At 35.3% G+C, this 14,296-nt stretch overlaps 1 protein-coding gene across 1 annotated transcript; it reads right to left on the bottom strand.

Annotated features, from left to right (window-relative positions):
• Positions 1 to 415: 415 nt before the first annotated feature.
• Positions 416 to 13,710, bottom strand: rnmt (RNA (guanine-7-) methyltransferase). The gene is made up of 11 exons (XM_079591028.1): positions 13,251 to 13,710; positions 12,753 to 12,910; positions 11,478 to 11,616; positions 11,212 to 11,334; positions 10,551 to 10,666; positions 10,210 to 10,391; positions 8,641 to 8,805; positions 8,279 to 8,396; positions 2,970 to 3,071; positions 2,841 to 2,874; positions 416 to 1,110 (listed from the first exon to the last, which is right to left on the bottom strand). The coding sequence occupies exons 1-11, from the start codon at positions 13,267 to 13,269 to the stop codon at positions 1,073 to 1,075; spliced, it is 1,194 nt and encodes a 397-aa protein (XP_079447154.1). The 5' UTR covers positions 13,270 to 13,710; the 3' UTR covers positions 416 to 1,072.
• Positions 13,711 to 14,296: the final 586 nt, after the last annotated feature.

The raw sequence follows: 14,296 nt of genomic DNA, 5'->3' as shown, positions 1-14,296 counted from the left end.
TTCAACATTGATAATAAGAAATGTTTATTGAGCACCAAATCAGCATATTAGAATGAAGGATCATGTGAAGAACAAAGTAATGGCTGCTGAAAATTCAGCTTTGCCATCACAGGAATACATTATTTTAAGTGTATTCAAATTGTAATGTTCTAATATTTTGTAATATATTTTAAAATGTCTGAAAACTTTGAAATTGAAGCTCTAATAATATTGTTTAATGATAATGTACTTTCCTGCGCTTTTTGTAATGTAAGAGTGTATACAACCAAGTGTATTGTACCTTGAAAATAATCTTAATAGACACAGGGATACAATTTATGTACTTCAAGGTTTAATATTCCTAAACCAGGTTTTCATTCCCTGATAAACTGCAGGACTAACATCTAACTCTACATACTGAAATCAGAAAGGTAAAGACAGAAATAAACGTATTTTATGGTATTCAAATACATTTGGAGAGAAACACATTGCGCCATTATTACTAAATAAATGATGAGTACAAAAAATAAAATAAGAATCCAGATTGTATTAATTAAATTTGAAGTTGGACGCACTCCTCCCTCAGAAAACAGCCTAGTCATACATTAAACATGATATCAATTAAAACTTTACAGTTTTAACTAACAATATTCTTGACAAATGGACAGAGCTTTGTTTTGTTTGGTAAAAAAAAAAAGACCTACTACCGGTACTCAAGACAGAGTTCAATCAAGTAGAAGGGAAGGGTAGATCACAATCAAAGCAAAACCCAAAGGGACTGCGTGACTATAAGATCTACAGGGTTAGTACATTGCTTGACTTGAAGAGAAAGGGTAGCGGGTGAAAAGGTTACAGACAAACAGAAATACAGTATCAGACAGAATATTGATCATTTGAATTGTATTCACTTCCTTACACAAGCTCAAAAAACACTTGAACACACAAACACTCACGAAAGAAAAGCTCCGTTTGTATAAAAATATTTGATGGTTTGCAGAATGGACACGCTCAGCAGGCTTTTGGAAACCGAATGAATGACACAACTGTGGGTCATTCATCCAGATACATCAGCTCGATGGTGAATCCCTCAGACTCATAACATTTTCTCAAACACATACACCAGGTATATGCCTAAAAAAAAGAAAGAGGAAGGAGAGTTGTTGGTCAAGGTTAAGGACGAGACATCATGATAATCGCATGCAAAATGTAGTAAAATTAACTGCTAAAATATCACTTATTTTGAAATAAATTAAAACGAGAAATATACTGTATGGAAGTACACAATGAAGTATCATCAGCATTCACTTTCACATTTGTGGACTAATCCTAAAACAATGCATGCACACATCCCACCTTTCCTGAAAGGCCCGGGAGCCTCCCGCATATTGATAGCAGCTCCTTGACGCTCACAAATTATATACAATTTCCCGGAAATCGAGAGAGCAAGAAAGCCTGGTTCCACATGGTGTGTTTCACATTCCAGCACTAGATCGGCTATTATTTAACACGGACCACTTGCGTTCGGATTTTGTGGAGACCCACGCCTCTATTTTGTCACACTCAACTACACGTTCAGTTTCAAAAACCCTTGTTAGGCAGCTTACATGGATGAACCTAATAGTGTATATGTATATATAAATATATATATATATATATAGGATCAACCTAAATTAATTTTGATACCAGGTGTAAACCAGTTACCTTCAATTGGGAATAAATAAATCTCAATAATTTTACTCCAAGTAAACTAATATTTACACTAAATACAACATAAAGCATTTAACTAAATATTACTCCATAAATAACAACAAATGATGCACACAAACTTGAATTAAATATTTAAAATATATATATGTTTAAAATATTTAATAAAAGCTACACTACCATTCAAAAGTTTAGGGTCGAAAATATATTTTTTAATGCTTTTGAAAGAAGTATATTCTGCTCACAAATGCTGCATTTATTTGATATATAAAAAACACAGTAAAAACAGTAATATTGTGAAAGATTATTCAAATAGTAAATTATTGTTTTCTGTTAATATATTTTAAAATGTAATTTCTTCCTGTGATTTTTTTCCATCATAATTCACCCGGTCTTCAGTGTCTCTTGATCCTTCAGAAATCATTCTAATGTGCTGATTTGCTGCTCAAGAAACGTTTATAATAATCAATATTAAATACAGTAGTGCTGCTTCATATTTTTTTAGAAACTGTGATAAAAATCAGGATTAGTTGTTGAAAAAAATATTTTGTATAAATGTATTAACTGCCACTTTTCATTAATTCCTTGCTTATAAAAAAAAGTATTCAGTTTTTTCAAACTTTTGAGTGTTAGTGTACATACTGTTAGAGAGAGAGAGAGTACTGTTAGGAGAGTGTCTGTCATGAAATATGATAAACATTAATTTATTTTGATATATACTATAGTACTGAATGCAAACCACATTCATATCCATATCCATCTCCATCTTAAACATGGTGCTTCAAGGAAGGTAATAACATGACATTACTTTTTCTATTAGTGAAGATGCAAGTAAGCTCTTCAAAGTTAATCATTTTTTCTTTGATGGCCAAGAAAAGAGTTTTCACAGCTGGGGTCTTAAATTTCTTGGCTTGTATGCGGGCAGAGCTTTCAATGCAAATGAGACTTCCATGCATGTCATACTTCGTATTCATACTTATGAATACGAAGATCAAACAAGCCAATCATGACTTCTGTATTAATATCTTACATCTTTTTGTCATGTTTTGTGAAATCAGAGAAACCTTAGAGACAATATCTGAGATGTTTCAGAAAGTTAAAGCAGCTTTCAATATCAAAAGACACCAGTGTTTAACAGGAAGAACATCACCACGTACTTGTAGCCTCCCACTCAGACTTGCTCAAGGTTCCCTGTGGAGAAAGAGCAAACTATCAGAACACAATTAACACAAAGATTTTTTTCCTTTGTGTTTTTAAAGAAAAGAAAAAAACACATTAAGGCTCACCAGTGGATGTCTAACAGCAGGATCCGCAGCTACTCTCTTGGCATGGTCGTATTCCCCTGGACTGTCGGACGCCAGTCGGCCCCTCTCATCTGGAGGGTATTGCTATGACAACAAGATGACACAAAACTGTTTGACGGATAAGGTGACATGGTTCTACAGGCATCATTGTCTACAGATAACAGTAAATACAACTCTTTACTAGGCAGTTGTTCGTGCTGCAATACATTTGCTAGGGTGCTGTACATGGTTGCTATGGTGTCTGTCTGTACACCTTTACCATGGTGATATTTTCAGTCGCCTGCCCATGATATCAAAAAAGCCAACTTCTATGTCTCTATGATCTTGTAGAGATGAGATTTGTCGAATTCACGTTGGTGTACAGTTGCTAGGATACACTAAGGTTGCTAGGGCGTGGCTATACAGTTCAAAGAGTGATATGTAAAACTGCTTGCCTGTCAAGTCAAAACAGTCCACCCCAATATATCCCTATATAATGTTATGGTGCTGAGATATGCCAGTTCATTTTACTATACTGTTGCTAGGGGACTGTACATTTTTGCATCACTATTTATTGGCTGGTTGCTAGTTTGAGTCAAATGAGCCAAACCCCAATTCTCTACGAGATTCTATATTCTTTTTCGGTGTTAAGTCTATAGGATTTCTCACCCAATTTATAGTCCACCAGGTGAACATTGTACGTCTCATTGTTTAGAACAGTAATAGCAGTATTCAAACCAGATAATATGATACCTTATACATGACAAAATGTGCCATAATTTTTACAGAAGAAAAGAAAGAGGTCTGGCTGACAGTGAAACGGGTATAAATCAAAACGGTTTCATCAGTTTCTTTTTCTAAGCCAGTTCAAGGGGCCATTCTCCGTATGTGGATTTTACTGTTGACTATTAGGTTCTTTGAAGCTCATCCTGGAATTCCAGCCCGATCTCATCCCAAGGCGTCATATACTGACGCTTTTGACAAATCGTCTACATCCAACGCACATGGCACCTTTTAGCGTCAATATGAGATGCAGATAGATATGGGCCAGAAGGCGCCTCCTAGCGGTCTAACCCTAACCCTACCCCATAACCGAACAAAGCTCTGTGCGTGTCATATTGGCGCTAAAGGGTGCCATGTGCGTTGGATGTAGACGATTTGTCAAAAGCGTCAGTATATGACGCCCAAGGATGAGAATGCGTTGGGAATTCCTGTCATAGATGTATATCACATAAACGAGATTTGACTGTTTTTAAAGGTGAAAGTCTGTCTCAGGCATTGCTACTTTCTTACAAGAAATATTTTGATAACTTTACTTAAAGCCTTTATCTATAATGCATTATAGATATGCACAAATTTACATCATAATGCATTATATCTTTTTATAAATAACTATATCCAAAGTTAAAATGCATTATAATCTTCACAGATTCATTGTCACATCTGAAATTGGTTGTTTGTCACATTTTAATGCAATATACTTTCTAAAGATGTATTATTACGGTATGTATTATAACTGTGGTTACAATTATTCATGAGACCATGCACTGCATTATAAGATGCATTACAAGGCATACTTTTATAACGCATTATACATAAAGCCTGTTTTTTTAATGTTTTTAATATTTTTTTAATGAATTTAAAAATAATTATGTTGTGTAGTCTAATTTATAACAACAGACATAGCCAATTTTACTCATTGAGAGATTTATTTGTGAGGTAATAATACTAATCTCATAATGTTATTGGAGCCTTACACGCATTACATACAGTTAGTATGAACTGTGCATTCATTTGAATGGTGACAGCTATTATATGGGTGGCCTGATGCAGTGCACAACCTACAAAATGCTGTCTGATGTGCCATTAGAAATGTTATTGACCCATATGAAGCATAATCTACTTCACAAGTCAAATTAAATGAAATAATGAAAAAAATACGTTAGTCTTGACACTGAGAAAAAAAAGTGTAAAGCATGTACATATACTAGAAACGTGAATTTAAATATCGGGAATTGTGTAACAAACATTTACACATTTCATTTATATATTAAAACTTGTGTAATTTTTCCTGCTTGGTTGTTTTCTTTTTTAATTATTTGATGCCATTATGTTGATGTCATGATACCAGCCAATCGCTGCATTGCTGATCATGGCTTTGAGGATCGATATATATCTGCCCTCTTAATGGACACAAGAACACGCAGTAATATCAAACTTAATCCAGATATTTTAAACTTAATCCAGATATTTTAATCAAATCTGTTCATTTGTTTTATTTGTTTAAAGAACCAAATTAGCCAGAAATCAATAATCACAATTAGAAGATATGGAATCTGTTAAATTATCACAGATGTATTAAGCGAGGTACAAAGAACGGAACCATGGAGCAGATATATTCACTTTGCCACTGGCATGCTAATGGGATTACAGCTGATTGTGAGAGGGATTTGAAGTGTGTTAAATATGCTCAATGTGTGCTAATTTGCAGTTATGACAACTGCATTTGATTGAGGATGTGCGCTTGTGTGGATGCAGTCAAACTTACTGAAGACATCAGTCATACACAGGAAAATGCATGGACACACAAACAATAAATGAAACAAAAGTATGCCGTTATTTTATAAACAAATTAAATTAATTAATTAGACATCGACGTCGCTTCAGAGTCATGAAAAACTAAGTCATCAATACCAGAAGTTACATTAATACTAAACTTAAAATTGATAAAATGACACTAAATACAACTAACAAATGAAAAAAGAGAACACATTCCAAACTAAATAAGTTAAAAACAGCTGCATTTAACCCCTTAAGCCCTGAAGGCATTTTAGGCCGTATGTCCACCAAAGCGTTGTTGTTTTTCCTGCGGCTAGCTCATTTTTCCAATTGTTTTCAATGGGAGAGCCACGTTTTTAAAACGCCATGAGCGTAACGAGGCGCTGAGTGTCTATTTTACACTGAAACGCTGAGCGCTCAGCAAAAGTTGAAGATGTTCGACTTTGGGTAAAACGCAGAGTTCATCACTGTCACTGTATACCCAGCCATCCAATCGCAGTGGAGGAGGGGCGGGACAAAAACCACACAGACAAACCATCACATTCTGCTTGCACAACGTCAACAGATGACAACAAGCATAATAACGAAACAAAAGAATTTAAAACAAGAGCCAGAGCAAATACTCTACATTGAAAAGACCGTTTTAAATAGAAACAATACAGAAACAAACTATCTGTGGAATGAGATACTACAAGCAAGCAAAGCATCTCATTCTCAAATGAAAATAACGCTGTGCTGCCAAAACGCTCTCAAGCGCCCATAGCTAGGAGTTTTCAGCAGGCTTTGGTGGACACGCTTAGCCTGGTTCTACCAGACTCTCGTACATTTCATTTGTACAGAGAGTCTGGCCACTCTCCATTGACAAGCGTTAACTTCCTTGAAGGCGGGTCCTCTGTTGAAGTTTAAAACTATTGGATCTGCCCAGAGCTACTCTGGATCTGCCATAACCAATCGCTAACGTTTGGTCGTGACGTATGAAGACTCAAACTAGCGCACGACCTCAACATCATCGTTCTCAGCCACTCCCTCTGTTCGACTGATTGGACCGGTAAAAAATTGATCGGAGCAAACCCAAGAATATACCGCAATCCCAGACCTAGTACTGAAGGGAAATCAAATTGAGCGGTAGTACGTAAGAGGACGGAGCCAGGCTAATACACGCTGCCTTAAGAGTTGTTTTTTTCTGAGTGACATACATAGAAGTAAAGTCACAACTACAAAACTATAGCAAGGAGAGTCAAAAGATAGGTATTATTTGATAATGAAAATTTTTAATTTTTCTAAAATTTTAAAAGTGTTAAACTGCTGATAAAAGTAAAACATATACATAATTTTACATATCTTTCTAATTTTTCCTCCATGAGTAATATCTTGTGAATGATGCAATGGATTATGTTGATTTTGGACTCATTTCAATAGGAAGCATTCACTGTAGGTAATGATGTGCCATTTTCTACGATCTTGTGCATATTTCATGAAGTTATGAGCGAAAGGCCACGTGAAATCTATGTTTTCAGTTACCGCCTGTGGAGTTTTATGTGTCGTAACTCACTGAGGAATATCTTGTGATTGACGTAATGGATTAGGTTTGGACTCATTTTAATTGTGAGAATCTGCTGCAAATAATGATGTGCCATTGTTTTCCACAATTGGAGCATGTTTCATTAAGTTACGAGCGAAAATGTGACATAAATCTGTATATTATTTACATATGGGCAGCAAATAACTCAGCACTACTCAGGAGTTAATCAAATTGGCTACATTAATTGTCAAGTTTAGACTAAGCTTTCAAAAATATTATAAATTTTTTCGTAGCTAGGACGCGCCCGCAATGGTACACCATTTTAGAGGGACTACTCAGCACTCGTTAAGAGTTTAAAAATGCATGTAGGCTTAAAGGGTTAAAAGATCAACATATTAAAGGTGATCTAAGCGGTGTCACGTGATTTTTAACATAGTAAAAAACATAACGAACAGTGTTCCGGCCAATAACCGACAAGAATGATTTGGGTTTGGGGGTTAGTGCGCATGTACACGAAAGGGGGTGGGGAGTGGAGTAGAGAGATGCATGAAGAGGGAAGTTAGCTAGAGGAGAGATGTCCTAGACAACGACTAGCGTTAGAATTATATTCTTTTGAATTTTTATATGGCCGACATACGACCAAAGAGACGGCGTTCCGATGAACAAATAACAAAGAAGAGGGAAAAGGAAAAGAAATGCGTTCAAGACTGTTTCAGGAAGCACGGGAGGGAGGGGATGGGATAAGGAGGAGGGAAAAATCGAGCTAGCTTTTGAATGCATTAATTGCATCTGCTCGCACCAAGGCACATTACGCATCTGGTATACATAATGGCATAAACTGATGAGTTATGTATTTTTGACTCTAAATTATTTTGATTTATCAACTCTTTGTAACCGTTTTTGTCAATTATATTGCTGAAATGGATAGACCTTTTGTAAAGCTAAATGTGTTTAAATGCAAATAATAATTAAAAATTATTTTCCAGGACAACGCAAACGTTTCCAGGACATTTAACTTTTTTTCCCATTTTCCCAAAATTGGTCTTTCATTTTCCAGGACGCGTGGGAACGCTGTCATTGACAGTGACAAAATGTGCAGTTATTGTGTTTTTGGCAATAATCAATAAAAACATCAGAATCAGATAAAATTGTTGAGACTAAATAATGAATAGAATAATCCATCAACAGATTCATCAATTATGAAAAGCCAGTGACAATCCGACACACATACCTCCAGCCCCTGCATCCACTGCATTAGAACCTTGTTCTTCTCATCTTTAACTTTCTCCTCAAAGAATTCATTGAAGGTTTTCTTGTAAACCAGGCGCATGTTGTACTTTTTTGCCATTCTGGACAGAAAAAAATAAGTAAATTAATTAAATTAATAAATTTATTCCATAACACAAAAATTACAGTTGAATAATATGTTTGTATATTAATTTTCTAGAAGCAGAAATACACTTAGAAATCAAGGCCATCTCTGACACTACAGCACATATTTATGAAGCTGTTGCACCCTCTGCTGGCACATCAGGAAAGTAACAATCATGATGACGCGATGTGTTTTGAGATGAGATGAGATAAGACACTTACTCCTCAAACAGTGGGAAATACACCAGAAACTCTGGGACATTGACAACCCCCTCCAGGTTGAAGTCATACTGACAGCCGAACAGAGGGTATTCCCCTTTCTTCTGGAAGGTCACACTGAACACTTCATTTCCAAAGCTGTTGGAATCTGACTCCTCCAAGCGCTTCCTATTTAAAAACAATCAGTTTGAAAGTTTTGGTTAACATGAAAAAATTACTGTTTTGTTCTGCTTTAGAACATAGCTAACATGTGTGAGGTTTAATAGTTGAATAAATTACTATATCAGTTATGTAGTTGGCATTGTGAATCACACTATTTTTAATATTGCAATGATTTTGGTGTTTTTAATTTGACCATGATGACAAAGACATTTTGATTTAACATCAGTTGCGAAAATGCAGATATTGTTGGAAAGTTCGATTCATTTCTATAAAAAAGTTCAAGCCGTCCATTTCAGTGAATCAGTTTAAACGGATTGAATGATTTGTTTGCATCAAATTACTAAAAATAAAGGTCTGTAGGCTTTTGAGTAAAGAATATATGTAGGTCAATAATACAAAGTATTGTCATGATGCTGTATAGAAATAACTTATTAAATATGAATAATAAATTATAAATATTTTATATAGTTTTTGCTAACTGTATGTCCTACTTCTAGTGTACAATTACAATTACTGTTCAAAAATTTGGGATCAGTAATAAATAAATAAAAATAATTAATACTTTATTCAGCAAGGTAAAAGACATTTATAATGTTAAAAGATTTCTCATTGTTTCTACAAAAACATTAAGCAAACACACAACCGTTTTCAACATTGCTAATAATAATAAGAAATGTTTCTTGAGCAGCAAATCAGCATATTGGAATAATTTCTGATATTTTCAGTAATGATGCTGAAAATTCAGCTTTGGCATCATAGGAATAAATGTATTTAAAATATATTAAAAACAGAAAACAGTTATTTTAAATTATAATAATTTTTCACAATTTTACATTCTTTTTGTTAAAATAAATGCACAATTTTTCTTTTTTTACAAATCTTAACCTAAAATGTTTTAGCAGAAGTGTAAATATTGAAGCAGATTTTTTATTTTTTTGTAATATATAATTTAATCCCATGCCTTAATTATAATTTTTGTACTGTATTTAATATATAGTAATAATCGTAATATATTAATATATCAAATAACAGCACTGCTGTTTGAGCTGCACATGCTGAAGCTAAACATCTGAATGAACACACGTAAACTGAAGCGCCTTGTTAGCGGGCTAATTAACTCAACAAAATACTGTAAATCCTATATGAGATTAATCAGATATTTATACAACAAACATAATATCACTTATAACTTATTCCTGCACAAAATGACGGGAATGCACAAGTGAACTTGAACTAAGTAATGTGCTAGTCAGAATGTGCAGCTCCTGTTGTGGATGCGCTCCTCCCGTAACAACGCGTTGCTACACAGCAACTAAATATAAACATCACAATTAGCCCATCCCTACAACACATTGTGCATTTAAACCGTAATAGATATAAATATATCATGGAGTGTGTGTGAGAGCTTACACCAGCTCATATGCATCTGGAGTTGTTCCGATGAAGAATCCTCCAGGCCGGAGTCTCTCACAGGCGTTTCTCAGCATGGTGTCAGCCTGCTCCTCGCTCTCAAATGAATAATGACAGACAAACTGACAGCTGCACAAGTCGAACTGCATCTCAGGGTCTCGCAACTTTTCCGACAGCAGCTCCTGAGAAAGACGGAGAGTATGTGACCCTGTACCATCAGGTACTGAATGATGACTTTCATGTTTCTCCTTTTTGAAAATGAACAGAGTCCCTCTAACAAATGAAACATGGTGTAATTTTTTGCACTGCTAAAAAACAAACAAAAAAACACAGGCTCGTACCCTGCTGCAGTCTGCGGTGATGAACTCGGCAGAGTACGTGCGGTCGTTCGGGTGACCCCTCCGTCTGATGTCATTATAGCGCTGCTGACACTGCTCAATAGACACAGCAGCGATATCTGTGACGTGCAAACATGAATACAGAAGTAAGTGTGATTCCCAATATGAAGACATTTTTGCAAAAAGATGTACATTTACGAGCAAGTTAGGCCCTGTTTACACCTGCTGTTAACATTAGTGTTGGATGGTCTGATCACAAGTGGATAGAGATAAATAAGTGTGAATGCTCTTGATTAGTGGTCGATCAATATATGGGACTGATATTTAGCATTTTTAAAATTATCCACATTTAAAAAAAAAATTGCAAGCTTCTCCAAATTTTGCGGAGTTTGCTTGATTTTGCGTTAAATATTGCACAGAATCATGGAATTCTGGAGGGACTGAAATGTCATTGCAACGTGTTATTTACTAGCAAACCACTAAACATGCAATAATTGTGATAAAAGGCCTTTAAACTTTGTTGGTTACGGCTTTACCATTTCAAAAAGCGAAAAAAAAGCCCTAGTTTTTATTTTATGGCTCACTGAGAAATCTTAATAATGGTGTAAACAGGACCATACAACTTTACAGACACTGGAAAGTATGAGGAGGATTGTGTAGTTACCTGCACAGACCAGTTTATCAATGCGTCCTTTTTTCCATTTGAGAAGATCCCCACCTTTGCCACAACCCAGATCCAGCACGGTTATATCTCTCCGTCTTTGCCTCACCTTATCCAAGAACTCCCCTGAGGAGACCAACACACAGACCTCAGAACAGTTAATAATTACCATCCCTGACTAACCCAACCACAAACAAACATGCCACTATAAGGCACCAATACAGTGGCATGAAACATGAGAGAGAAAAGTAAGCCTGTGCTCTTCTCACCAATAAGAACGCTCTTCAACCAGTTGTTGAAGTTGCGCATGTGGACTATCCTGCTTTTATTACGCTCTGCCAGGCCACACTCCTGAAGTTTGTTATAATGCGTGGCCACTTTTTCACTGTGTAATGATTCCTCTGTGACCTGCAAAACATGAAGCATACGTATTGAACTGAGCAGGGGAGATCAGTTGGCACACTGAGACGTTATTATCACTAGCACTTTTTCTCAGTACCAGTAACTAGATTCAGAGTTGAATGACCAGTTGCAAAAATGCTTGTTTTCTTTTCTTCATTTGAATTTATTATTTGTGGATAATTGTGAGTTTTATTTGTGATAATTTGCCATGTTTTCTCATTTTAGGCAAGGGACAACAGATGAAAATGAGCCTGTTGGGTAAACTGGCTTATTTACGGTGTCTGATTGACTGTTGATTGATGAGCCCTGTCCCTATCAAATAAATGTATATTTTTTTCCATCAAACAATGGTTTGATATTTTGCATGTTACATTTTCCATTGTTGATGTTTGTAACACTATACTTTGTTATATTGCCTTGCCATTGAATGACAGAAAACTAGTTAACACTGATGTTTGAGCGTTTCTAATACAATGGCTGAGGGTGTGACGGCAAATGACATTATCTGACTGATGTAATCAATCGCTCGATATTTTTTCCTCTTTTGTAAAATCATAAAAACGCTATTGTGGATTTTTTTTCTTTTGTTATTGGAGCAAATGGGAGTGCAAAAATTATAATTGTTATAATTTCCATTCACAGCCATATAAGTTTACCGAACTATGATGACTTCCGCTTCTGGGGACATTTAGAAAGGGTCCATTTAACATTTTATACATTTCATGCATTTTAAATACATATATGTTGTGGAAATAATAATAATAATAATAATAATAAATTAACCTTAGTAAGGGTGATCAAATTGAATTATATGAAGATTAAATTAGTCTGTGATTATACGTACCTGTCAAGACTTTGGATACATTACACAAACACAAAAAAATATGTTTTTAACCAAAGCCTCTTAAATTTCAGAACTTGCAACTCTATTGTACTTCAGTCCCTGGTTCGTTTTTATTTCTGTCAAAAAAATGTATCCTGATTGAGAACTACAACTAAATTTTAATAAACTGTAAATATCCTGAGGAAATTCCCTGGAGTAAACAACTGGCCCCCGTCTTTGAGTTTATAACGAGTCAACGTACATTACATAGAAATATGTATATGAACATTTCATTTCAATTATGATGGTGCAAGCTTACCAGCTTCTTCCTGTGAGAGTGATCTTCATACCCCTCATCACCATCCCTGCGTCTCTTCAGTGAGGATGATGATGAAGAAGTCTGGGAACCATCTAAAGATCTAATGCTGTCCTTATCGTCCTTTGGATCAGCATATTTACTATCCGCCTCAAACAATCCTGTGCATAGAAAAGCAGTGCATTAGTATTTATGTTATAAATGTGCATTAGCCTTTTTAAAAATAGTAATGGACCACAGGGGAGAAAAACATAAGTCATGATTTCAGTTTACGTAGATAGACTAATATAAACGTAAAATTATAGTGCGTCAGTGTTGGGTTCATTACAACAGCTAATGTCAAGCGTCCGTCTCGGCACTTGTTTCGTCTGCAAAGACTGATTGAGTCTAGTTGAATTTAAGAGACAAACATTATAAATCATATTAAGAGTTCATGTGCTCAACGCCATGATTGTGTAACACACAGACCACTGAAGACTGAAACAATGTTGCTGCACTCACTTGAGTTTTGCGCCATCATGTATCCAACAAACAGCGCACTTCCCGAGCTTCACTGCAGCATTATATGAGAAAACCAGCGCAGCGCCACCTAAAGGACTGGCGTCTGCAATAGCAGTCGAAATGCTTCAAGTAGCTACTTGCTTCTGACTAATCACTCACTGCGCAGCGGCAGCACTGCAGCCAACTTGGAATACTTTTTTTAGTACTAGGTAATGGAAGTATGTTATTCTAAACATAACCTAGGTGTAACAGCATTATAAATAGATATAGATAGATAGAGTACATACATTTAGTACAGGAGGAAATAGTTTTTTCTCTCTGAATAAAGTACGAAAATGTCCGTATATACTTGTTCCCCACTACACATACATATCACCGCATTTTAACCTATTTTCATTTATTGTGTATTAAAACACGTCCATAAGCACGTGTAAAGACTAATCATTCGCGACGTTGCCGTGCATTCTGGGAAATGTAGTTCCAGAGAGAGAGACATTGCTTCTGGGAGAAAAGCTCCACAGCATGACTGTACTACATTTCCCACAACACAGTGCGAGCACAGTCACCATGTGTAATGTCGCAGCGTCTTGTGGAGAGTTGTGAATGACAGAAGGGACATCATTTTTTTTTTTTTTTTATTCAAGAATTTTCTTTACAATAGTGCAAACACGCATCTCTTAGAGATCAGAACATGTCTAAAATTGTGTGTTATACAAGTAAATTCTTATCTTGCACAATCATAGGACAATGATAGAAAGAACGAAACATAAAAGAAAAAGAAAAAAAGAAAAAAATTAATAAAAAAAAAAGAAATATATAAATCATGGTACATGAAAGATCTCATCATATTTCTTCAAAAAAGAAGTACATTTGATGTTATCAATTACTCTTAGTGATTTAATTAAATATTTTACTTCACATAAGAATTCTATAAAAGTAGGCATTTTCTTAAGAAATCTTTTGTTTGTGAAAGTAAAATTTTGCCACAAGGATAAGGAAGTTAACAGTAGTTTCTAAAGATTTGTTTGGGTTTTCAAAAAGACAAA

The sequence above is a fragment of the Phoxinus phoxinus genome, assembly GCF_949152265.1.
Source record: "Phoxinus phoxinus genome assembly, chromosome: 19".
Classification (NCBI taxonomy): Eukaryota; Metazoa; Chordata; class Actinopteri; order Cypriniformes; family Leuciscidae; genus Phoxinus; species Phoxinus phoxinus.
Note: the sequence above shows the minus strand (reverse complement) of the source record. Positions and strands in the feature narration are given on the sequence as shown.

What these genes read in the sequence shown, in the direction of transcription:
- rnmt (XM_079591028.1), bottom strand. An exon ending in ACTCTCACAGGAAGAAGCTG is followed by an intron (nt 11,617 to 12,752) that starts GTAAGCTTGCAC and finishes CATGTTTTGCAG; the next exon opens with GTCACAGAGGAATCATTACA. An exon ending in GTCTGAGTGGGAGGCTACAA is followed by an intron (nt 1,111 to 2,840) that starts GTACGTGGTGAT and finishes TCTTTTTTTTAG; the next exon opens with GCATATACCTGGTGTATGTG.